The sequence below is a fragment of the Myotis myotis genome, unplaced genomic scaffold (genome assembly GCF_014108235.1).
Source record: "Myotis myotis isolate mMyoMyo1 unplaced genomic scaffold, mMyoMyo1.p scaffold_m19_p_2, whole genome shotgun sequence".
NCBI lineage: Eukaryota > Metazoa > Chordata > Mammalia > Chiroptera > Vespertilionidae > Myotis > Myotis myotis.
This window is the reverse complement of record NW_023416324.1, coordinates 26,702,959-26,730,431: the sequence shown is the minus strand read 5'-3', so window position 1 is coordinate 26,730,431 and position 27,473 is coordinate 26,702,959. Positions and strand designations below refer to the sequence as shown.

The 27,473-nt window shown below is 42.2% G+C and overlaps 1 protein-coding gene and 1 pseudogene across 1 annotated transcript in view; one reads left to right on the top strand and one right to left on the bottom strand.

Annotated features, from left to right (window-relative positions):
* The window catches only part of ZSWIM5 (zinc finger SWIM-type containing 5), a 109,833-nt gene that overhangs the window by 43,844 nt on the left and 38,516 nt on the right, over window positions 1–27,473 (bottom strand). The window contains exons 2-4 of the mRNA XM_036352468.1: window positions 9,123–9,479; window positions 6,760–6,908; window positions 3,943–4,093 (exon numbers count right to left, since the gene is read on the bottom strand). Of these exons, the coding sequence (XP_036208361.1) occupies window positions 3,943–4,093; window positions 6,760–6,908; window positions 9,123–9,479 (657 nt within the window). The remainder of the gene's footprint in view (window positions 1–3,942; window positions 4,094–6,759; window positions 6,909–9,122; window positions 9,480–27,473) is intronic.
* LOC118678024 lies at window positions 6,097–6,241 on the top strand (annotated as a pseudogene).

The window sequence follows — 27,473 nt, the reverse complement described above, 5'->3', positions numbered from 1 at the left end:
CACAATTACCTCATAGTGTTGTTATGAGAATTAAATGAAACAAAGTGAGTAAAATCTTTTTTTAAAATTAAATCTTTATTGTTCAGATTATTACATTTGTTCCTCTTCCCCCCCCCCATAGCTCCCCTCCACGCGGTTCCCACCCCACCCTCTGCCCTTACCACCCCCCCCCTCAATGTCCTCATCCATAGGTGTATGATTTTTGTCCAGTCTCTTCCCGACCCCCCACACCCCCTTCCCCACCGAGAATAGTCAGTCCACTCCCTTTCTATGCCCTGATTCTATTATATTCAGCAGTTTATGCTGTTCATCAGATTACTTATTCACTTGATTTTTAGATTCACTTGTTGATAGATGTGTATATGTTGTTCATAATTTGTATCTTTACCTTTTTCTTCTTCTTCCTCTTCTTAAAGGATACCTTTCAGCATTTCATGTAATACTGGTTTGGTGGTGATGAACTCCTTTAGCTTTTTCTTATCTGTGAAGCTCTTTATCTGCCCTTCAATTCTGAATGATAGCTTTGCTGGGTAAAGTAATCTTGGTTGTAGGTTCTTGGCATTCATCACTTTGAATATTTCTTGCCACTCCCTTCTGGCCTGCATAGTTTCTGTTGAGAAATCAGCTGACATTCGTATGGGTACTCCCTTGTAGGTAACTGACTTTTTTTCTCTTGCTGCTTTTAAGATTCTCTCTTTGTCTTTTGCTCTTGGCATTTTAATTATGATGCGTCTTGGTGTGGTCCTCTTTGGGTTCCTTTTGTTTCGGGTTCTCTGCGCTTCCTGGAGTTGTAAGTCTACTTCTTTCACCAGGTAGGGGAAGTTTTCTGTCATTATTTCTTCAAATAGGTTTTCAATATCTTGTTCTCTCTCTTCTTCTGGCACCCCCATAATTCAGATGTTGGTACACTTGAACTTGTCCCAGAGACTCCTTACACTATCTTCATATGTTTGGATTCTTTTTTCTTTTTGTTTTTCCGGTTGGGTGTTTTTTGCTTCTTCGTATTTCAAATCTTTGACTTGATTCTTACAATCCTCTAGTCTGCTGTTGGGAGTCTGTATAATAGTCTTTATTTCAGTCAGTGAATGCTTAATTTCTGGTTGGTCCTTTTTCATAACCTCGAGGGTCTCACTAGATTTCTTGAGGGTCTCACTAAATTTATTGGCAATTTCTAGAAAATTCTTGAAAAACCTTATACATGTGGTTTTGAACTCTATAACCAGTAGTTTGCTTTCCTCCATTTCTGTCATTTGTGACCTGTTTCTTTGTCTCTGCATTTTTTATGCTTCCCTGTGTTGATAGAGTGGCTTTCTGTGCTAGGTGTCCTATAGGGCCCAGTGGCTCAGCCCCTCCAATTACCTGAGGTGGACACTCTTGGTGTACCCCTTTGTGGACTTTGTGAACAGTCTTGTTGTAGTTAAGCCTTGATTGTTGTAGGTATCACTGGGAGGAATTGACCTCCAGGCCAATTGGCTGTGAGAATCAGCTGTGTCTGCAGTGGGAGAACTTCTGTGCTGGAGACACCCTTCTGGGGCAAGACTTGCTTCAGTGGGGCTTTGGTGCTCACTGAGTCTGCCCCCTGAGTGTGTCCCTTATGGATCTGAGGAGTTGTAATCTGGATGGTCCCACTCTGACCACTGGGTACACTGGCTCTTGGATCTCTAAGGAGGTGCTAATTTAGCCTCTGGCTGAGGCTACCCAGCAGGAGCTATGGAGAGATCTGCAGATTCCTCTTCTTTGTTTGGGGTTTGGAGGTGCCCAGATGAGGCCCAGCTGTGAAGCAATGCAAGCTGCTGTGGGGCCCTGGACCTTCTTTTGGAAGTTCTGGGTCTCTCTGACCCAGCTGCAGTTTGTTAGGTAATTTTCAGATTGCAAAGGGCCAGGGCATTCATATGCAAAAGCCTCTGCTGCAGCTTGGGTGGGGCGGGGCTCAAGCAATCAACAGGGGGGAGCAAACAGTCATGCCCTAAGAGGTCCCGCGTCTCAGTGTCCTGGTAATTGCTGCAAGCACCTCTGAGAGAAAGCCGCCCTGGAGTTCTGACCGATGCCAGACAGTCCAGTTTCTCCCCATATGAGTCAGGGTCCCCAGAGACTCGCCTGGAACTGGAGTTCAGAGCAGTTGGGAGCTTGAGACTCCCTCCTGATTGAAAAAGACAACCGCAACCTCAGTTGCCAGCCCTTTCCACGTGCGCCTCCGTACCTCTGCACTTTACTTCCGCACCTCCTCTGATTCTCAGTGTGCTTTTCTCTTTCCTTCTAGTTGTAGAATTTCCACTCAGCCAGCCTTCCTTTGGTTCTGGATGATGTCCGTTTTGTCTTTTAGTTGTATTTTTGAAGTGGTTGTGCGAGGCAGCAATTTCCAGTGTTTACCTATGCCACCATCTTGGTTTCTCTCTTGAGTACAATCTTTAACACAGAGATTGGCACATAACAATAATGTAGCTATTCATTATTAATGAAAGCTGCAAAGCCATTAGTGTTCAGGTGATATAAAAAGGCCTCAACACCCAAACTAAAACCCTACCCTTACCAGCCCCAAAGTAACCAAGTATAGCTTCAGAGTCATTAAACCTAATTTCCCAAGGCTTTGGCCCTAACACTATAAAACATATGCTTCAGGGGCTTCCATCCAGAATTTACTACAATCCTAAACTGCAGTATTTCTTGTGCTATCTATAATAATAAAAGCATAATATGCTAATTAGACTGGACAGCCGAATGTCCTTACGGATGACCTTCTGGATGAAGCCGGGGCTACGAAGGCCGAGGCAAGCCGCCACAGCTGTGAGGGCCCAGCTCCTTGCACGAATTTTGTACATCGGGCCTCTAGTTTTGTATAAGTAGAAAGTCTGTTGTTGGTTTCTGGGGTGGGGGAAGTACCGAGGAGCTGTATTAGTACTTTTAGAATATGCCATATAGACCTTTTTCAGTATAACCCATGATTAGATGGTGAATCTAATGTGTGGAAGATTCTGAAAACAAGGAGAGGAGTTGAGTCTTAGCACTGCAAAGCTGGCACTGGAGCAAGGTAATGATAAAAAGAAATGTTGACCAAAGGATATGGCCTTAATAAGAAGAATGTGCAACAGAGGCTATTCAGGAGGCCACAGTTCTAATTTAATCTGAAAGTCCCAAGGCCCTCAACGAGAACAGTGGTGATGGAAATAAAAAGTGGAAATGGACACTAAATTGCATTATGAAGACTAGAGAATCAATGACGTTGGTGACTGGATATAGGAAATGAAAGAAAAATAAGTGCTCAACAAGTTTAGCAGAGTAAGGAATGGTGGAGGCAATGCTAGAGTCAGGGGAACCTTTTTTTGTAGGAGGCCTGAGTTCATTTTAGATTTCCCAAGTTTAAAGTGATGAGGGGATTCTTTCCAGTGGAAAAGGTCCAAGGGTGGCTGCTAATATGGGACTGAAACTCATAAATGAAAAAAAGATGAGGCTGAGATCACATAGAGGTAAACACTGAAGCCACGAAATAAAAAACAAATTTTAAAAGTTTTCAAGGAAGTATAGAGAAAGAAGAATAGAAGTCCAAGGCCCAACTCTTGGAAACTGCCATATGTCTATTTTAGAATGAAAAAGAACAGATCCAAAAAGGGGAAGAAAAATAAGACTGATAACTGTTTGGACAGCCAGGCTAGTACCACACAACAGAAGCCAAGGAAAAAGTTTTTCTCTCAGCAAAGGTTTCTATGTGGTATCATCTGGAGCAGAATGCTGATGTCAATAACAAAGCACAATGCAGTAGAAGCTACACAAGTGAGTTGAGAATTACTCTGGTGGCCTCTGTAGAACCTAAATCTTTCACCAGCTGGGCTAAAGTTCACTCAGCAAGATCTATGTAATGATTGATGGTAAGTGTTCATGAACACTGTTGCCAGGGAGCAAGCTGGTAGGACAGATACAACACTTCTCTGGGATATAGGGACTTACCTAGCTCATCCCAGAGCTGCCTGCACTTATCTGTCATGCTTGTTCCTTGCTGCCTCCAGAGTGTGAGTCGTGGGTCAGCCATAAACTGCTCAGTTATTAGTGTCAGCATCCTGGCTCCATTGGAATCTCTCATCCGCAGCATTTCTCGAACCTGACACATAGGAAGGGCAAGGGGTTGGTGACTACACATCATAAAAAAGTAGGATAAGAAGAAAGGAGAGGAGTGGGAGGAGAAGGTGAAGTGTCATCTCCAAAGAGCCGTTAGAAGTCCTCTTGTTCTGTAAGCAAGTTTTCTGCATGTATCAAGAAAGCCTGCTGTGCACAACTGAGATACCACTTCATATCCACTAGTATGGCTAGAATAAAAAAGTCAGATAACAACAAGTATTGATGAGGATGTAGAGAAATTGGAACCCTCATACACCGTTGGTGGGAATGTAAAATGATGCAGCCACTTTGGAATGGATATAGTACTTTTAGTACTATATCCAGCCACTTTGGAATGGATTAGTACTAGTACTAATGACGTTGGTGACTGGATATAGGAAATGAAAGAAAAATAAGTGCTCAACAAGTTTGGCAGAGTAAGGAATGGTGGAGGCAATGCTAGAGTCAGGGGAACCTTTTTTTGTAGGAGGCCTGAGTTCATTTTAGATTTCCCAAGCTTGATCCTCAAACAACTAAACAGAGTTATCATATGAACCTGTCAATTCCATATCCTAGAGAGAAATGAAAAGGTATGTCCACAGAGAAACTTGTACAAGAATATTTCTAGCAGCATTATTTATAACTAGTGTCCCGGTGCATGAAATCCATGCACATTAAAAGGGAATTAATTAGAGTAAATATTTTAATATTGCTATTTGCCCTTTGTCTGTAATAGAAGTGTCAGAGAAAGAAAATTAGTAAAATTTATATGAAAATCTTCCTCCTGCCAGAGTCTGGGGCATGCCATGGAACCCAGAGTCAAGGTCCCGCCCACCTGCGTGCACCTCGAAATTGCGCAAGACCCAGACCCGGCCAGCCCTACCCCTGTCAATCCCTGCCAGGCAGGGGGCGCAGCCTCAGGTCCCCTGTCAAGCCCCTCTGGGTGGGGGGCACAGCCCCAGGGCCCCTGTCAAATCCCACTGAGCGGAGGTGCAGTCTCAGGTCCCCTGGCCCGGTGCTGGGCAGGGGGCTCAGCCTCAGATCCCCTGGCACACCCTCAGGTTCCCTGGCCCGGCGCTGAGGCAGGGGGTGCGGCCTAAGGTCCCCCAGCCTGGTGCTGGGACGTAGGGCGCAGCATGAGGTCCCCCATCAAGCTCCGCCGGGCGGGGGGTGCAGTCTCAGGTCCCCCACTCTGGCCTGGCGCCATGTAGCCTCAGGTCCCTGCTGATTGCTCATTACGGCTCGTTACGGGAACCCCGCCTCCACTGTGGGCACAGCCATCTTATGATGGCGTGACGAAGGGAGGGTCAATTTGCATATCACCTCTTTATTATATAGGATAGCCAAATGGTGGAAACAATCCAATGGCCATCAATATGCAAATGTAGGGTATCCATATGATAGAATATTTGGCCATAAAAAGGAACAAAATACTGACAGATGCTATTAATGCAGATGACTGTTGAAAATATTATGCTAAGTGAAGGAAGCCAGTCACAAAAGACTACATACTGTATGATTCCATTCCTACTAAGGTCCAGAATAGGGACATCTATACACAAAGGGTAGATTAGTGGTTATTTAGGGCTGGGGGAGGAGATGCAGGATAGGGGAATGATAACTAAAGGGTATGGGGTTTCTTATTAAGGTGATTAAAATGTTCTAAAGTTGATTGTGGTGATGGGTGCACATATTTGAATATTCTAAAAATCACTGAATTTTACACTTTAAAATGGGTGAATTTTTAAAATATATTTTTAGTGATTTTAGAGAGGAAGGGGGAAGGATAGAGAGACAGAAACATCGATCAGCTGCTTCCTACATTTCCCCTACTGGGGATCGAGTTTACAACCCAGCCTTATGCCCTGACCAGGAATTGAACCTTGATTTCCTGGTTCATGGGAGTTGATGCTCAATTACTGAGGCACACCGGCTGGACTAAAATTGGTGAATATTATGGTATGTGAATTATATGTCACTAAATGTGTTTTTAAAAACAGGGCAAGAACCCCCTGGCAATGGGCAAGGAGACACCTGATTGGTGGTGTTGCTCTTATATCAATCAGGGGCAAAGCAGATGTACAGTCCTTAGTTCATCCTAGCTTGATGCCTGTGTTGGTGGCCAGAGCTGTTTCATGCCTGAGGCACATAAAAAAATAAATAAATAAAAACAGGGCAAGAAAGCCTATTGTGAGAGCCCCCACCACCAAAAATCTCTTCAAGGCCTCATCAGACAGTCTTGGATTCAAATCTTCATTACTAAAACACCCAGCAATGCTAACTCATTTAGAGAGTGGAGCAGAAGGAAGAGGACTACCAGGGTGAGGTAGTAGGGTTCCCTGGATGCAACCTGCTCAGGTCTGCTCTGATGAACCTCTCCTAATAGTTTTCAAGCATTTGATAGAGCTAAAACAAGTGAGCTGGCTCCAAGCATGAAGCCAAAAGTGTGGTAAGAGAAGGTGGGGGTGGGTGGGTGGGCAGAGATTAACCAAAGAACTTGTATGCTTATATGCATAATCCATGGACACAGACAGTAGTGTGGTGAAGGCCTGGGGTGGGGGCAGGCTAGAAAGGGTGGATATGGAAAAAAGGGGACATCTCTACAACTTTCAACAATAAAGTTTTCTTAAAGTAAAAAAAAACAAACAAAAAACCCTTTTCATATCTTACCTTGGCAAACATTGAATTGAGCTGCTTCCCAGAGCCATAGTAACAACCCTGGGAGAGAAAGAGCTTCACTTGTTCTTTCACTTGTTCTTCATCCAAATGCCAACAGTTCTCATCATCAATGCTGGCTCCAGCTGTGGGGTCAGGAGCACCTGTGAGAAATGGGAACCATGAAATGAATTCCCTGAGTTCATATGCTTCACATTTAACAGGGGTGGAAATTTGTGAGTGTATTCAAAAACATTTGCAGATGACATAATAGCATATATAGAAAACCCTATACTTTTATAAGTTTATACTCAAAGTATCTTTCATATCTTGGTTCACCTCAACAACACCAATTAAAACACAGTTTTAGTATTTACACATCCCTTTCCCCTAGTAGCCTGTTAGCTCATTGCTCACAGTTGAATTGCAAGTTAAATCACCTATGGCACAGTGCTGGTAATGTGATAGACACCCAGTGAATGTTTGTGGAATGAAAATGGAATCTTATCTCACTTTCTCAAAGACGGAGTCTCGTAATAGATTTTAAGAAACCTGCCTCCAAGTGACAATAGACTGTAAGTCAATACTGTATAGGTATGGTCACACAAAGGTTACAAATTTATGTCATGTTTAATCATTTTTCTTTTTCTCTATATTAAAGCCCTGCTTAAATGAAATCCAGTACTGCACAGCAAAGCTTTTCTGGTGCATCTTATTCCTGAGGGATCAGGAGGGTTCACACATTCATTTAGTCCACAAACACTAATTAACACATACGATCTTCCACTTTATAGTAGGGTAGTCCCTCCTTACCCATTAGGTATACATTCCAAGACCGCCAGTGGATGTCTGAAACCAGATAGTACTGAACCCGATATATACAATGTTTTTTTCTTATACATGCATACCTATGATAAAGTTTAATTTATAAATTAGGCACAGTGAAAGATTAGCAATAATAACTAATAATAAAATAGAATAATTATAACAATATACTGTAATAAAAGTTATGTTATTGTATTGTACTCACCTTTTCACTTAAAGGAAGCACTTTACAACTTTTCTTTGGTATATCCGAATTGCCAACATCACTACTCTTGTGCTTTGGGGCCATTACTAAATAAAATAAGGGTTACTTGAACACAAGTACTGTGATACCAGGGCAGTTGTGATAACCAAGATGGCTAATAAGTGGCTAACAGGTGGGTAGTGTATACAGTATGGATATGCTGGACAAAGGCATGATTCATGTCCTGAGTGGGACAGAGCAGTACAGAGTGAGATTTTATCACACTACTCAGAATTGTGTGCAAATTAAAACTTATATGAATTGTTTCTTTCTGGAATTTCCACTTCAATATTTCAGACTGCGTTTGACTACAAGTAACTAAAACCATAGAAAATGAAGCTGCTAAGGGAGGACTACGATATCCATTATTTGCTACTTTTCTTCAAATGCATTATTCTAACCAGAGTCCTGATCATATCACTTCCCTGCTCAAAAGTCTTCATGATGATTCAGAATCTTACTAAATTAAGTCCAGATGCCTTAGAGCAGTGGTTCTCAACCTTCTGGCTCTTTAAATACAGTTCCTCATGTTGTGATCCAACCATAAAATTATTTTCGTTGCTACTTCATAACTGTAATGTTGCTACTGTTATGAATCATAATGTAAATATCTGATATGCAGGATGGTCTTAGGCGACCCCTGTGAAAGGGTTGTTTGACCACCAAAGGGGTCGCGACCCACAGGTTGAGAACCACTGCCTAAGAGTTTGACATTCAAGGCCCTCCATGCACAGGCTCTATCTTTCATTTCTAGCACTGTCTTCCCTATACTTATGCTATGTTCCAGCTAGAAACTTAGTATTCCCAGAAGTCAACAACATTTCCTTATGACTTTAGTTATGCTTTTCTCTTTACTTCCCTCCCTCTCTCCCCAGCCTATTCTTTGGCTAAAAACAACACTTCTCATTGTCAGTATTTCCTCAGATCTAGAGTCAGGGCCACAATGAGAAATGGAAACCATAAAATAAGTACACAGAGAGGCTAATGCTGCCCAGGTTCATGTACTGCTTAGTTCACTTGGCAAGAGGGACTTTTTTTTACCCCCTTTCTGAATTAGCCATATACCTCATTGCCACCTGTCAAAGTATATATGTACAAATAAAGGCAGTAACACTCTTCTGAGCACTTTATTTATTACTTCTCTTTAAGACTTGTTGCACTTTGTTTTACACTGAAATTTTAATTTTTCATATATTCCCAACTAAATTGATTAAGGTTAACTGATTATAACTGCAAAAATATCCCAACCTCTAAACATAAAATAAAGCAACTAAGTAGATTTTTAGCAACAAAAATATTGTACAATTACCATTCACTTGGTTGATTTCTGAGTTGGAGGATAGAATCTCATCTGCCAGTTTCTGTGCAGTAGGAAGAACTTCAGTGTGGTGGGCTGTGATTAAATATTGAATAAACTTTTGTAGCTGGTCCCTATTCATCTGGAAAAGGGTTTCTGAGATAGGAAGACGCAATTTGACTTGGTCTGGTTTACGGATCCTGTAGAGTGAGAGTGCTACCACATGAGCACAGTAGAATATGTCCTTGTTGCCACAGCCACATGTCACTGAAGTGATTTTGCATCGATCAAAACTGATTGCAACTTTGTAAGTCATTGCTGGTTCAGAAGTAGTGGCTGGCTCAGTCACTGTGCCACTGAGATGGAAGCCTAAGGAAACAAAAGAAAGTGTGTTTAGAAATTCTGTAGTAAAAAACTTGAAGATTTTCATCTTGCATTTTAGTTAATCAATTCAGATACTATTTGCTGAGTATCTCCTATATATATGGTCAAAGATAGGTCAATGCTACATGGGTATTGCTCTTCAGGAACACACAATCTAGAAGGAGTCTTTATCCTAGAGTCCTCCTGAACTAATAAGACAACTTTTGTTTGTACATATGTACATTTTTCTGGGGAGATAATTCATAGCTTTCATCACAAGTCTCAAAAAGGTTAATAAGGAAACCAAAATAAGTTAAAAAAATATCTGTAGTAAATTTTGAGCTCTATCTATCTATTCATCTCAAGGCTTATACCAGCACCTACTGGGCAGTAGTTTGGGGGACAAAGAGTTTGCAAGTGAGAGGTGCTTTCTCCCTCAACCTGATTTTCAGCTTTAATCTCTCTACTGCAGCAATGTAGCTGGCTAATGAGGGATGGTAATTAACAGGATGTCTGATCATAGAGAGCCTTGTGCTATATGGACCTGAACAGCAAGGACTCATGTGTTTGGCCTTCCCCTTCTCACGTGTGTGTGTGTGTGTGTGTGTGTGTGTGTGTGTGTGTGTGTGTGTGTGTATGCAGTTTGTATTCCCTGGGAGTGCCTCCTGTCATAACAGGGGGCTTATCTGTGGTGCACTGTCCCAAGAGAGCAGATGCAGAGGTCGGTGTTAGGACTGCCTCCAAGCTGTCTTCCCTCTCCAGGCCAAGATGCCTTACTCGGTGCGGCTTTTCACTCAGCCACATCACTGTGCTTGAGAAATCATGGGTCACTGACTGGATATTGTGCAGAACTATTATTATACCTGGTCTCTTTTTCCCACTCTGGGATTACTGTGCAATAAATACATATACACTGAGTGGCCAGATTATTATGACCGGCCAGATTATTATGACCACCCCATCAGTACTTCGGTGGGCCACCTTTTGCCTTCAATACTGCAGCGATTCTTCTTGGCATTGACTCCACGAGATGTTGAAAGGCTATGCGAGGAACCTGACACCATGCCTAATGAATAGCACTGTCCAGTTCTGTGAGATTTGATGGTTGTGGAACCAGCTGCCTGATGGCTCTTTTAACTTCATCCCACAAATGCTCAATTGGATTGAGATCTGGTGATTGTGGGGGCCACCTAAGCAAGGTAAAGTCTCCCTCATGTTCTTAAAACCACTCCTGCACAATAGGAGCACCGTGGCATGGCGCATTGTCTTATTGGAAGAAGCCATCTCCATTGGGATACGCCATCAACATGATAGGATGAACTTGATCAGCAGCGATACTTAGGTATGTTGTGCTATTCAGACAGTTATAATGATCTGGCCCTCTAGCAACTTCAGCGTGAAATTATAGCTAATTTGCCTACAAATGTCAGGTGGTCATAATAATCTGGCCACTCAGTGTATATCAACAATTGAATCTAAAAAAATAAATGAACAAGCAGAACAGAAACAGACTCAGATACAGAGAACATATTGATGGTTGTCAGATGGGAGAGGGGTTGGGAGAATGGTGAAAAAGGTGAGGAGATTAAGAAGTACAAATTGGATGTTACAGAATAGTCATGGGGATGTAAATTCAGCATATGAAATATGGTCAATAATCCTATATAATAAAACCCTAATATGCAAATCAACCAAACGGGGAATGATCGGCAGAATGAATGGTCGCTATGATGTGCACTGACCACCAGGGGGCAGACCCTCAATGCAGGAGCTGCCCCTAATGGTCAGTGCGCTCCCACAGGGGGGGCGCAGCTCAACCAGAAGCTGGGCTCACAGCTGGGGAGCGCAGCAGCAGTGGTGGGAGCCTATCCCGCCTCCGCTGCAGGTGGAGGGTAAGGAGCGAGGGGTCCCAGACTGCGAGAGCCCCGGACTGCAAGAGGGATGTCTGACTGCTGGCCTAAGCTGGTAGGTGGACATCCCCCAAGGGGTCCTGGACTGTGAGAGGGTGCAGGCAGGCTGAGGGACCCTCCCCCCTGCCCCCAGTGTATGAATTTTGTGCACTGGGCCTCTGGTATTCTAATAACTATGTATGGTGTCAGATCGGTCCGAGACTTATCGGGATTGATCACTTAGGAAGTTATATAATGTCTGATCACTGGGGTATGCACTTGGAACTAATATAATACTATATGTCAACTGTAATTAAAAAATAAAAAATGATTAAAAAAATAAAATAAAACCCCACAGCCTGTAAAAAAGTTAGAATTGGGATATGAACACAGGTAGTTTGGCTCCAGAGCCTTCATTCTTAATTATTACAATATATTGAATATGACTATGCAGTTTAAATTATGTATACAAAACTTTATAAAAGTAATTAGCAAGTACAATTCTACAAAAATGCACTAATGACAAGTCTGTAAACTCTGGTGTTTGCCTGATTTCCTGGGCAATTGTTCAAGGCAACTGAAACTGACTGCTCTGTGATGCACTCACAGTTGGAATGACAGGCTCATGAACTCATCTGTACAAGACAATGTCTCAGCATAATGAGTGAATCATCTGCAGAGAGTTCTAAAGGAAAGCACTTCTCAGTACAGCCCTCTGACACTATTCAGTCTTTTGTGTTTCTGAGTGCAAGAAAGGCTCTAGTAAAGCTTGGGCAATTAAAACCACTTTGCTCATTGCTCTTTTGATTCACCAGACCCATGAGCAGGTGCTAATGCATGAAAATGAATATAATTTCAGCCAATGGCAGGGAAAGGAGAGCTGTGGTTTATAGAAAAAATTATTTTCCTTATAGTCTGTTTAAGAGTATACTGTGTGTGTGTGTACACACTATATATAAACTAGGTAACTCCTTTGAATGAGTATGTTTTCCTCTTGAATACATTTGGTTTTGATGATGTTGTATCATGTACATTAGACTTTCTCACTTAATTTCTGTCTTCTGGAAGGCCACAACAGTATACCAGCAGTCACTCTTTCTCTTTTCTGTCACCTAGCAAAATGGTAGCCACACAAAGGAATAAACAATGATAGCGACATCCTCAAAATAACTAATTTCCTTTCCAGAAAGCCTTATTCAAAAGCTAGATAACTACTCTCTAAACAAGAACCCTGGAATGGCTCTGTGGACTCATACTATGATAGAAAGAACGGAGGAATCAGGGTGCTTGCATTCTAATTCCAATATACCTCAATTCCTCTTTGTTTCAGTTTCTTAATTATCAAAAACACACAATAATACTTATATACCTATCAGACTCATGTGAAAGTAATTTGTAAAGAACACATTTCCCAGAGATATCATTCAATAGCAATCCCAACTGGCCAGGGCCAGCACCTATATCAGTTCACAGGAAGCAGATGGCGCCCACAACACTGGGTGTGAGTGAGTGAGATTTCAGTGAGGAATAGTATTGTTATTCAGGAATACAAATGATGCTGCCCCATTACCCTGGGAGCTACTTGGTTTGTTTGTATTAGAGAGGTCACCCTAAGCTTCTCAGAGCAGCTGAGTAAGCTGGAGGGCCCTTCTAGTGGCCATCTGCTCCCCTCCCAGACTCCTCTAGCAAATCAAGGGGTTTTCCTTGTATTAACCTCTGGCCCTTCTCAAGCACCAGCTTCTGCAAGCAATGGTCTCCACTCTCCATCTGTGCCAGCAACCAGTTAAAGAACAATGAGGCTTCCCAAGCCCAGGCATTCACTTACAGAGATGCCCTTGCATTACCTAGTTTTCCAGTACTCTTTTACTTGGATCTCTATAAAGGGAGTAGGTATGTGGTTTAAAAGACAGAGTTATTTTTCTTTTGTTATTTTAGAAACATTTTATGTAGAAAAATAAAATGGGAAGAATTTGTCTAGAAAATTCATTAAAAAATCTAACATGCATAAAACAATCACTTAAAAATAGCAATTTCATTTCCACCCCTCTCCCCAACTACTCTGTGGAGCATGAGGGCTTAGAGAACAAGTTCTCTTGTATATTGGTGGGTAACCAATCTGTTCTAGAACTGCAGATTGGATACCTGCTCCTTCGTTCACCGATTTGAACATAGATTGGGGGAAAATACCACCCTCTTTAGGCAGTTCTCTGCAGAAACAATGTGCACATTTACAAGGTACACATGTTGCCAAAATGGATGTTATAGGCTAGTAATTACCACATGGACTATTGATTTGAACTGAGAAAGGGCAACATATAATTGTAAAATGATTTCAGAAATTACCCTATTCCATTCAGTAGCCTACATTACTGGGGGAAAATAAAAATTGAACAATAAACTGCTTTTCAAAAGGAAGAGGATACATGTAGATACTTTTATCAACCACAATATTAACTGATCAAATATTTATTTTTGAGAGTCTTCAAAATAGTATTCAGATTTATTTTAAAGCATTAAAAAATTACCTAAAGAATGCAGACTGGTGCAACCACTGTGGAAAACAGTATGGAGTTTCCTCAAAAAATTAAATATGGACCTGCCATTTGAACCAGTGATCCCACTTCTAGGAATATATCCTAAGAAACCTGAAGCACCAATCAGAAAGAATGTATGCACCTCTATGTTCATAGCAGCACAATTTACAATAGCTAAGATCTGGAAACAGCCCAAGTACCTATCAGGAGATGAATGGATAAAAAAGCTGTGGTATATTTATACCGTGGAATACTATGCAGCAGTAAAAAAAAGAAAAATATATTACCCTTTGAGACAGCATGGAGGGACCTGGAGAGTATCATGCTAAGTGAAATAAGTCAGTCAGAGAAAGACAAGTATCACATGATCGCACTCATATGTGGAATCTAAATAACCAAACAAACTGATGAATAGAGTGGATCTAGATACATGGAAGCATGGAACAAAGTGCAGAATCTCAGAGGGATGATGGGGGAGGGTGGGTGGGTGGGAGGTAAACAACCAAAGACCTTGAATGCATATGAATAAATGCATAATCCATGGACACAGACAATAGGGTGCTGAAGGCCAGGGGCAGAGGGGTGTGAGGGGGAGCTGGAGGGGATCAATGGGGGAAAAAAGGGGACATAGGTAATACTTTCAATAAAGAATTATTAATAAACTAGAGGCCCTGTGCACAAAAATTTGTGCACTCGGGGGGGGGGGGGTCCCTCAGCCCAGCCTGTGCCCTCTCGCAGTCTGGGACCTCTCAGGGAATGTCCACCTGGTGGCTTAGGCCCACTCTCCAGGGGATTGTACCTAAGCTGGCAGTCAGACATCCCTCTGGCAACCCAGAAGCCCTCAGGGGATGTCCACTTGCCCATGGGGAGCAGGCCTAAGCTGCAGTCGGACATCCTTAGCACTGCTGAGGAGGCGGGAGAGGCTCCCACCACCACCGCTGTGCTGGCAGCCATCAGCCTGGCTTGTGGCTGAGCAGAGCTCCACCTGTGGGAGCGCACTGACCACCAGGAGGAAGCTCCTGAATTGAGCATCTGCCCCCTGGTGGTCAATGTGTGTCATAGTGACCAGTCATTCCCAGTTGTTCTGCTATTAGGGTCAATTTGTATATTACCCTTTTATTATATAGGATAAATAAATAAATTTTAGAATCAGCCTAAAAAAAATCAATGAAAAAAAATATCCGGGGTGGGGGCAAGGAATATTCTCTGGTGACTCATCTCTCTCTCTCTCTCTCTCTCTCCTCCCTCCCTCCTCCTCCTACTGTTTCAAAAAATCAATGGAAAAAATATCCTCAGGTGATTAACAACAACAACAACAAAAATCATATGATCCTATCAACAGACGCAGAGAAACCATTTGTCAAAATCCAACATCCATTATGACCAAAACTCTCATCAAAGTGGGAGTAGAGGGAATACACTTCAACATAATAAAAGCAAATATGTATGACAAACTCACAGCTAACATCATCCTCAATGAGGAAAAGCTGAAACGATTTTCCTTAAGACAGGGAAGTCTGCTTTGCAAGTCCAAGCCACAATAATCAGACAAGAAAAAGAAATAAAAGGCAAACAGCCCAGCCGGGTGTAGCTCAGCGGTTGAGAGTTGACCCAGGAACCAAGAGGTCGCCAGTTCGATTTCTGGTCAGGGCATATGCCCAGGTTGTGGGCTCGATCCCCAGCGGGGGGCATGCAGGAGGCAGCCAATCAATCATTCTCTCTCATCATTGATGTTTCTATCTCTCTTTCCCTCTCCCTTCCTCTCTGACATCAATAAAAATATTTTTTTTTAAAAAAAGGCAAACAAATTGGAAAGAAAAGAGTAAAACTGTCATTAATTGCAGATGACATGATACTATATGTAAAAACCCTAAAGATTCTACCAAGAAACTATTAGAACTGATACATGAACTCAGTAAAATAGCAGGATACAAAATTAATACAATATTCAGAAATTAGTTGCTTTTTTTAAAAATCGTCACTGAGGATATTTTTTCCATTGATCTTTGGAGAGAGAGTGGAAGAGAAGGAAAAGGGGGAGAGAGAGAAACATCAATATGAGAGAGACACACCAACTGGTTGCCTCCCACACGCATGAGTCTGCAACCGAGGTACATGCCCTTGACAGAATTGAACCAGGACCCTTCAGTACTTGAGCTGATGCTCTATCCACTGAGCCAAACCGGCTAGGGCTCAATTGCATTTTTATACATTAATAATGAACTATCAGAAAGAAAAATTAAGAAAAAAATACAATTTACAATGGCATCAAAAAATAAAATACCTAGGAATAAATATAACCAAGGAAGGAAAAGACCTATACTCAGAAATTATAAGACACTGAAGAAAGATACTGAAAAAGACACAAATAAATGGAAGCATATAACTTGCTCATGGATAGGAAGAATTAACATCGTTAACTTGTCCATATTACCCAAAGCTATCTATGGATTTAATGCAACTCCTATCAAAATACTGAGCTTTTGTTTTTTTAAATTTTTTTTGTTCATCTTCACCCAAGGATATTTACTTATTTATTTATTTTATTCCTTTTTGGGGGGGAGGAGGGAGTGTGGGAAGGGTGCTGGAAGGGTGGGGGAAGGTGTGGAAAGAGTGTGGGGCCAGTTCAGGGAAGGGTCTACTTATTTATTTATTTTAAATATATTTTACTGATTTCAGAGAGAAAGGGAGAGAGAGATAGAAACATCAATGATGAGAATCATTGATCAGCTGCCTCCTGCACTTCCCCTACTGGGGATCGAGCTCGAAACCCAGGCATGTGTCCTTGACCAGAATCGAACCTGGGACTCTTCAGTCTGCAGGCCGATGCTTTATCCACTGAGCCAAACTGGCTAGTGCTTTCCATTGATTTTTAGAAAGAATGGAAGGAAAGGGGAGAGACAGAAACATTCATGCAAGAGAGACACATCGATTGGTTGCTTCCTGCACGTGCCCTGACCTGGAGCCAAGGATCAAGCCTGCAACTGAGGTACATGCCATTGACCAGAATCAAACCCCAGACCCTTCAGTCCATGGGCCAACGCTCTACCCACCGAGCCAAACTAGTTAAGGCCCAAGAGTATTTTTTACAGGACTAGATCAAATTATTAAATGAATATCAAACCACAAATATACCCTGAATCGTCACAGCAATCTTGAGAAAGAAAAACAAAGTTGGAAGTATTACACCACCTGATATCAAACTATATAAGAAATATAGTAATCAAAACGACATTGTAGTGGCATAAAAACAAACACATAGATTTGTGAAACAATATAGAGAGCCCAGAAATAAACCCATGCCTATGTGACAAAGGAGGGAAGAATATACACTAGGGTTAAGACAGTCTATACAATAAATAGTGATTGGAAAACTAAGCATAAATGGAAAAACATAAAACTAGACCACCTTCTTATACCATATATATGAATAAACTCAAAATGGACAAAAGACTTAAATTTCAAGACTCAAAACCATAAAACTCCTAAAAGAAAACACAGGCAGTAAACTGACAATGTTCTTAGTGATAGTATTTTTTATTATGATTATCTCCTAGGTCAAGGGAAACAAAAGAAAAAAACAAATGTGATGACAGCAAACTAAACAGTTTATGCACAGCAAAGGAAACCATCAACAGATAACCTACCAACTGGGAGAAGACATTTGCCAATGATACATCCAATAAGGAGTTAATATCCAAAATTTATAAAGAACTCATACAACTTAACACCAAAAAACCACAAATAATCCAATTAAAATTGTGAGAGGATCTAAATATACATTTTTCCAAAGATGACACACAGATGGTCAATAGACATGAAAAGCTGCTCAACATCACTAATCATCGGGGAAATGCAAATTAAAACCACAATGAGATGTTACCTCACACTTGTCAGGTTGGCTACCATCAATACATCAAAAAACAACAAGAGTTGGCAAGGATGTGGAGAAAAGGGAATGTTTGAGTATTGTTGGTGGGATTGCAAATTGGTGCAGCCACTATGGAAAACAGTATGGAGCTTCTTGAAAAAATGAAAAGTAGAAGTATCTTATGACCCAGCAATTCCACTTCTGGGTATTTATTCGAAGAAATACAACACACTAATTTGAAAAGATACATGCAACCCCATGTTCATTGCAGCATTATTTACAACTAGTGGCCTGGTGCATGAAATTCGTGCACTCGGCGGGGGGTCCCTCAGCTCAGCCTGTGCTCTCTCGCAGTTTGGGAGCCCTCAGGAGATGTCCAACTGTCACGGAGGTGGGAGAGGCTCCTGCCACCGCCTCTTCGCTCACCAGCCTTGAGCCTGGCTTCTGGCTGAGCAGCGCTCCCCCTGTGAGAGCGCACTGACCCCCAGGGGGCAGTTCCTGCCTTGAGTGTCTGCCCCTTGGTGGTCAGTGTGAGTCACAGTGACTGGTTGTTTCACCGTTTGGTCGATTTGCATATTAGCCTTTTATTATATAGGATAGCTAAGATATGGAAGCAACCTAAGTGCCCATCAATAGCCAATTGAATAAAGAAGATGTGGTACATACATACAATGGAATATTATTTGGCCATAAAAAAGAATGAAATCTTACCATTTGCAAGATGCTAAGTGAATAAGTCAGATGGAGAAAGACATATGATGTGAGTTTACTCATATGTGGAATCTAAAGAACATAATAAATGAACAAATAAAACAGAAAAAGACTCATAGATACGGAGAAAAATTGATGGTTGCCATATGGGAGAGGGGTTGCGGAGCTGGATAAAAAAGATGAGATTAAGAAGTGCAAGCCCGCCCTAGCCAGCTTGGCTCAGTGGATAGAGCATCAGCCTGCGGACTGAAGGGTTCCAGGTTCAATTCTGACCAAGGGCACATGCCTGGGTTGTGGGCTCGATCCCCAGTAGGGGGTATACAGGAGGCAGCCAGTCAATGATTCTCTCTCATCATTGATGTTTCTATCTCTCTCTCCTCCCTTCCTCTCTGAAATGAATAAAGAAATATATTAAAAAAGAAGTGAGTTCATTACTGTTTTATTCTAAATTAACCTCGTCTTTCTCCACCAGAGTAGCCAGAGGAATGAGTTGCTTTTAACTACTTAACAAAGTTGTTGTAAAGACATGAATTCCTTTAAAAGTTAGTCACTGTGGAAAGTTATGATTCTGTAAAATAGTTTTTCAAAGTCATATATATATATATATATATATATATATATATATGTATATGCGCTCAATGCCCCAATCTATTTTAAGAAAATAGTTTATTCCCAAAGATGTTTATGAAAACATTAATTATAATAGTCAAATACCAAACAATGGAGCAATATAGAAATTATTAAAGCCATTAAATGATATTTACAAAGATAGTACAATGATACTGCTCAGATAATCATTACATTATCATTTTAAGTATAAAATAATGCAAAGTTGTTTATATAATTATGATCACAATGATAAGAAAATAGAACAAAATATTAATAGAAATTACTTTTGGAGAATGGGGGGGGGGGGAGAAGAAGTACAAGCCCTAGCCAGTTTTGCTCAGTGGATAGAGCGTTGGCCTGCGGACCACAGGGTTCTGGGTTCGATTCCGGTCAAGCGTACATACCTTGGTTGCAATCTCCTCCCTGGGCCCGGGGCCTGTCAGGGCTCATGCAGGAGGCAACCAATCGATATGTTTCTTTCACATCGATGTTTCTCTCTGTTTTTCCCTCTCTCTTCTATTCTCCCTAAAAATCAATGGAAAAAATATCCTTGGGTGAGGATTAAAAAAACCAAAGAACAAGCTCTCTTTAAAAAACAAAACAAATACCAATTGGCAGTTACAAATAGTCATGAGGATGTAAAGTACAGGGTAGGGAATATAGTAAATAATCCTATATAATAAAAGGGTAATATACAAATTGACCCTAACGGCGAAATGGAGAAGAAATGACTAGTCACTGTGATGCGCACTGACCACCAGGGGGCAGATGCTCAACGCAGGAGCTGCCCCCTGATGGTCAGGGCGCTTCCACAGGGGGAGCACGCTCAGCCAGAAGCCAGCTCATGGCTGGCAAGCACAGTGGTGGCAGCGCTAAGGATGTCTCACTAACGCTAAGCCGTTAGTTGGACATTCCCTGAGGGCTCCCGGGCTGCCAAAGGGATGTCTGACTGCCAGCTTAGGCCCAATCCCCTGGGGAGAGGGCCTAAGCCGGCAGGTGGACATCCCCCAAGGGGTCCTGGACTGCAAGAGGGCGCAGGTCAGGCTGAGGGACCCCCTCCCCAGCCGAGTGCACAAATTTTCGTGCACCAGGCCACTAGTATATTGTTAATAACTATGTATGGTGCCAGGTATGGGTACTAGACTTATGGGGACGGGAGGATCACTTTGTAAATTATATAAGTGTCTACTATGCTATACACCTGAAATGAATATAAAATATTAAATATCAACTGTAATTGACAAAAAATAAAAAATAGTATAGTAGATACATAAAACTGTAATATAGTCACTTATTATCGTTATCAAGTATTATGTACTATATATAATTGTATGTGCTATACTTTTTAGATCTGTTTACACCACCATCACCACAAACACATGAATGAGTTGCGCTATATGTTACAATGGTTACGTCACTAGGCAATAGAATTTTTTTAGTTCCATTATAATATTATGGGACCAACACTGTATATGTGGTGGGTCACTCACTGAAACATCATTATGTGGTGCATGACTGTATTATTATTATTTATGGATGAATAAACTGAAATTCAGAGATGTTTGGTGACTTGCCACAAGGTCATACAACTTGTAGATAACCAGTTCTACAAAAGTTATATACAAGATATGGAGAGAACAGAGAGATTGGAGTGACTCAGAAAATTTCCTAGAAGAACTGAATCTAGCCCTAGCTGGTTTGGCTCAGTGGATAGAGTGTCAACCGGTGGACTGAAGGGTCCCGGGTTCGATTCCGGTCAAGAGCACATGCCCGGGTTGTGGGCTCTATCCCCAATGGGGAGCATGCAGGAGGCAGCCGATCCATGATTCTCGCTCATCATTGATGTTTCTATCTCTCTCTCCCTTTCCCTTCCTCTCTGAAATCAATAAACATATATTAAAAAAAGAAGAGGAAAAACTGAATCTAGATGGCTATTAAGGAGTTTCTCTGAAATTCTAAACAGATATATCAACATATGCAAATTTCAATGATGTGAGGTAAGAAGAGGTAGGGAGTTTTTTAGGTTCCTTGGTGCTCAGGTTTCTCCTTCACAAAATAAGTAATTTGGACTGTGTTTTCTCTAAAGTCTCCTCTGGCTCATACAGTCTATGATTCCATGCTGCAAGTGGAGGAAATTAAACAAATTCCTGGGCCCTATAGATATAGTCCTTGTCCCTATGTGATATTAGAAATAACCCGTGGGAGATGTGTCACTGTGTCCAAGAAACAAGGGGTACAGCTATTACCAATGATAAATGAACTACAGTTTAAAAGACTTTGGAATTAGTTGAGGAAACCAAAGCACCATTTTCATATTGCTTCTTTGGGAAAATAAGTTCCTAACTAAATATACCATATAAAGCAATTGTTTAAAATTTGTGCATGCTCTGTTCAAATGTATTATAAAATGTCTGTTCAGAATAAAAGAAAGAGATGGGTCCCTTAAAAAAATAGAATCAAGCTGTGGGTCTTAGAAAAAAGTTAATGAATAATCTTTTGTGTCTAATGCCAATTAGGTTTTATAACAGTTCCAGCCTTCAAAGGACAGGAAGCACAGAGAAGAATTCAAGAGAATTTCCATCCAGGCTGGAAAAAAGCAGCAGAGGGTAAACCTAAGAAAACAGTGCATATATAAGCAGAATCACTTCCTCTTTTTTTTTTTTTTTTTTTTGTTTAAATTGGAAAAAAGCAGAATGCTGAAAGATGCTAGGAGGTAAGTGAAACCTGAACTAGGGTAGCAGAATAAAAAATAGCCAGTGGGCCCTGACTGGTTTGGCTCAGTGGATAGAGCGTCGGCCTGCGGACTCAAGGGTCCCAGGTTCTATTCCAGTCAAGGGCATGTACCTTGGTTGTGGGCACATACCCAGTGGGGAGTGTGCAAGAGGCAGCTGACTGATGTTTCTCTCTCATTGACGTTTCTAACTCTCTATTCCTCTCCTTTCCTCTCTGTAAAAAGTCAATAAAATATATTTTTAAAAAAAAAATAGCCAGTGGGATCCAGTAGTACAAGAGCAACTAAGAGCAGTACTTTCTCTTAGCTTTTCCTTCCTATAAGTAAAAAGAAAAGTTAGAATTCTTGTTAAACCAGAGTAAAGCCAAGGTTAAATCACAACTGTGGAAATCTGCGAAGTAAATAAGTATGCTCGGTATTTTATTAAATTATGCTGTGAATTGTGTTTTTATCCTGAAGCCCCAGGTTGTATATTGACTATTCCAAAATAGTGACTTGTATTTATAGTTTAGGACACGTCCCTAAATTTAAAATACTTATATTCAACTGCCTACTTGATGTTACCACTTAGATGCCCAACAGGCACATCATACTCAATATGTGATCTCAGCCTATACCTTTGTCTACCGCTGCTCCTGGCACAGCTTCCCTCCAATCTTCTCCATCTCAAGAAATGGCATTAACATTTACCAAAGTACCCAACCCAGAAATCTTAACTTTTCCTTCTCTCTGACCTTCACATACAGTCTATTATCACATCATGTTGGTTCTACTTCCAAAATATTATTCTATTCCTTCCATTGTCTCCCTTGACACCAGGAAGCCCTGACCATTTGTTTCTTAGTTTACTGCAAGAGCCTGCTAACTGATTTTTACTTCTACTCTTGATATAGTCTATGCTGATTCAGTTCCTACTCAGCAGCCAGACTGATCTTAAAATGTAAATTAAATTAGATCATGTAGGCAACCTATAAAATGGGAGGAAATATTTGCAACTCATATGATAAGGGCTTGATATTAAGAATATATAAGAAACTTCTAGCCCTAGCCAGTTTGGCTCAGTGTATAGAGCATCGGCCTGCGAACTAAAGGGTCCTAGATTCGAATCCGGCCAAGGACGCATGCCCAAGTTGCGGGCTTGATCCCCAGTAGGAGGCAGCTGATCAATGATTCTCTCTCATCATGGATGTTTCTCTCTCTCTCTCTCCCTCTCCCTTCCTCTCTGAAATCAATAAAAATACATTTTTTAAAAAAATTCTACAACTCAACAGCAATAAATGACCCAATTAAAATATGAGCAAAGTACTTGAATAGACAGTTCTTCAAAAAAGATTTACAATAAGCATATGAAAAGATGCTCACCCCATCACTAATCATAAAACATAAATTAAACCCACAATGAGATATCAGCTCACACCTATTAAAATAGCCATTATCAGAATAGAAAATAAGTTTTAGTGACGATACAGAAAAATTGGAATCTTTGGGCACTGTTGTTGGGAACATAAAATGTGCACAACCATTATGAAGAGGAGGGAATACTTCCTAACTCATTCTATGAAGCCAGCAATATCAATACCAAAGCCAGGCAAAAACACTATAAGAAAAGAAAAATACAGATTTATATCTCTTATGAATATTGATGAAAAAATCCTCGCCCAGCTAATGTTGCTCAGTGGTTGAGCGTCGACCTATGAACCAGGTCATGGTTTGATTCCCAGTCAGGGCACATGCATAGGTTGCGGGCTCAATCCCCAGTGTGGGGTGTGCATGAGGCAGCCAATCAATGATTCTCTCTTATCATTGATGTTTCTATCTCTCTCTCCTTCTCCCTTCCTCTCTGAAATCAATAAAAATATATTTTTTAAAAATCCTCAACATAATACAGCAAACAAAATTCAGCAGCATATTAAAAAGATTATACACAATGACCAAGTGGGATTTATTCCTGGAATGTAAGGATGGTTCAACATATAAAAATCAATCCATATAATAGACTAAATTAACAGAATAAAGGGGGGGAAAAATGGGATCATTTCATTGATGCGGAAAAGGAATTAATACAGAAAAGGCATTTGACAAAATTCAACACTCTTTCATGATAAAAACTCAACAAACTAGGAATAGAAGGAAACCGCCCTTCTGATATTATAAGTCAGAATATTATAGATCAATATTTCTGAGGGACATAAGATGTAAAAATCCTCAAAAAATATTAGCTAACAGAATTCAACAATACATGAAAAGGATCAGCCACCATAATCAAGTGGAATTTATTCCAGAGATTCAAGAATGGTTTAACATCTGCAAATCAATCAGTGTGATACACCACACTAACCAAATGAAAAATAAAAATCATGATCATTTCAGTAGATATAAAATAAGCATGTGACAAAATTCAACATCCATTCATGATAAAAATTTTCAACAAAGTGGGTATACAAGGAGTTTAACCCAACACAGTAAAGGCCATATATGTTGACAAGCTCATAGCTAACATTATACCCCACAGAAAAACTGAAAGCTTTTCCTCTAAGATCAGGAACAAGGCAAGTATGCCCACGCTTTCAACTCTTATTCAACATAGTATTGGAAGCCTGAGTCATAGCAATTAGGCAAGAAAAAGAAATAAAATGCATCCAAATAGGAAAAGAAGATGTAAAACTATCCGTATTTGCAGATGACAGGACATTATATATAGAAAAATCCTGAAGACTCTACCAAACAACTAATAAACCAATTCAGTAAAGTTGCAGGATACAAAATCAAAATACATAAATCAGTTTCATTTCTGCCTATCTATATAAAAGGCTAATATGCTAAGTGTCCTCAGCTTCTGACTGGCCTGGTTGCCATGACGTGCACTGACCACCAGGGGGAAGATGCTCAATGCAGGAGCTGCTGTGACGCACACTTGCCATTTACAGAGAAATGGCAGCTTGGATCTGGCCAACAAAGCAACACTCAGCTTCCCCCAAGTGGGACACAGGCCCTGCCACCACCCTGGAGCAACAGCCCACCAAATCACAGCCGACGCTGCCAAGACTCCATGGCCAGCCTGGAAACAGTTGCTGTGGGCGCCGGGTAATGACATCACATAGCAAAGTCTGGCTTCCTCTCCCTAGCGATGACTCTAGCCCCCTTGCAGTTTCTTCAGCTCAGGTACACGAGGTGTTTTGTTTTTTTAAAAAATATATATGTTTTATTGATTTTTTACAGAGAGGAAGGGAGAGGGATAGAAAGTTAGAAACATTGATGAGAGAGATCGATCAGATGCCTCCTGCACGGCCCCCACTGGGGATGTGCCCACAACCAAGGTACATACCCTTGACTGGAATCGAACCTGGGACCCTTCAGTCTGCAGGCTGACGCTCTATCCACTGAGCCAAACCAGTTCGGCATACACGACGTGTTTTATAGCCAGGTGCAAACACTTTACACTGTAACCAAATGTCTGTGAAGCATTTTCTTGTGCCTCATCTCATTTGATCCTCACAGAAGTCCTGGAATAGGTATATGGGAGACTTGGTGGAATCCTATTTTCTTTTCATTAGCCAGAAAATGGAGATTTAGAAAGCTCAGAAATTTGACCCAACTGAAAAGAAGTAAGAAATGGTGGACCTTGAAAATGACTTCAGGTTTTCTCACTGAGCAGAATATAGTCAAACACTGCTGCAGTTAAATATTTTACTCTTTGTTCTCCCTGCGTGATCTACAATAATAATCTGCTTCGTGTTGATATTTACTGCTGTATTGCTGACAATTACCTGAAAGAGAAGTTGGGGTGCTTCACTGGACTGGAAGAAGTTTAGCTAAATCAGAAAGCAGGTCTAATTAAGCAAGTTTATCCTATCCTATCTAATAAAAAGGGAATATGCTAATTGACCCTCACGCTTTCGCAAAGATGGCAGCACCCACAGCCAGTCAGGAGGGAATATGCTATTGACTGCCCCTCCCTGAAAGATGGTGGCTCCCACAGCCAATAAGGAGGGAATATGCTAATTGACTGCCCCACCCTCAAAGATGGCGGCACCCACAGCCACAAGATGGCAGCACCCAGTCCCCTCAGCCCCACTGGGGTGGCAGGTGCGTGACTAGACCGGGCCCACGCCAAGGCGGGCCTGGCCACTCCGCATGCCTGCCTCTGGAGTCCCCCAGTCCACTCAGCCCCCCAGCCACCCAGGCTGGCCCGAGATGCAAGCAAGCCTCGGATGGCAGATGCCCAGCCGCCTGGGGCCGCCCGAGGCTCAGGTAGCCAGGGCTGGCTGAGGTTTCGCTGCCAGCGATGGTAGTGGCAGCAGCAGAGGTGTGATGGGGCGTCGCCTTCTCCTTATCACCAGTTTGCCTCCCTCCGCTGAGGGCTCCTGGACTGTGAGAGGGGGAAGGCCAGGCTGAAGGACCCCACCCCGTCCCGCTTCAGTGCATGAATTTTCATGCATCGGGCCTCTAGTGTGTGTGTGTGTGTGTGTGTGTGTGTGTGTGTGTGTGTGTGTATATACCCTATCTAATAAAAGAGAAACATGGTAATTCGCGTATGTCCGCTACCCTTCCCATTGGCTAATCAGGGCGACATGCAAATTAACTGCCAGCCAAGATGGCGGCCGGCAGCCAGGCAGTTTGAAACGAACATGAGGCTTGCTTGCTTCAGTGATGGAGGCTTGCAACATTCCCGCCTGCCTTAACCGGCCTCTGAGCTTGCAGTTTGAAACACTGTTACAAATATAGAAGCTAAACAAAACCCCAGAAACCTGCTTTCAGCCAGCCAGGAACTCAGAGCTGGAGTTGATACAGTGTTTCAATTATAGAACCCAAACAAACCAGATACCTGCTTTCAGCAGCAGAGGCCTCAGAGCTGGAGCCAGAGCTAAAGCTGGCCCAGAATAAAAAAAAAAGAAAAAAAGGAGCAGTTGGGAGCTTCAGTCACCCACCAGCCTGAAAACAGCCCTCAGCCCCTCACCCAGACTGGCCAGGCACCCCAGTGGGGACCACCACCCTGAAGGGTGTGTGACCAGCCTCAAACAGCCATCAGCCCCTCACCTAGGCTGGCCAGGCACCCCAGTGGGGACCCCACCCTGATCCAGGACACCCTTCAGGGCAAACCAGCCAGCCCCCACCCGTGCACCAGGCCTCTATTGTATACAGTAAAAGGGTAATATGCCTCCCAGCACCGGAATCAGCAGAGCTGAGAGGCCTCCCGGCACCGGAATCAGTGTGACAGGGGGCAGCGCCCAAACCCCCTGATCGCCCTGCAGCTCTGTGACAGTGGGTGGGGCCACAACCTCCCTATCCGCCCTGCTCTGTTCGTGACAAGGGAAGGTGCCTCAACCCTCTGATCATCCCTGCTCTGTGCCTGATAGGGGGGAGCTCCCCAACCCCCTGATTGCCCTGTGGCTCTGTGTGTGACAGGGTGCGGCGCCCCAACACCCCCCCCCCCACGGGCCCTGCTCTGTGTGTGACGGGGTAGAGCCATAACCTCCCCATAGGCCCTGCCCTGAGTGTGAGAGTGGCGGCGCCCCAACTCCCTGATTGGCCCTGCTCTGTGGGTGATAGAGGGCGGCGCCCCAACCCCCTGATCTGCCCTGCTTTGTGCGTGACAGGGGGGAGCTCCCCAACCCCCTGATGGGCCCTGCTCTGTGCGTGATAGGGTACAGAGCC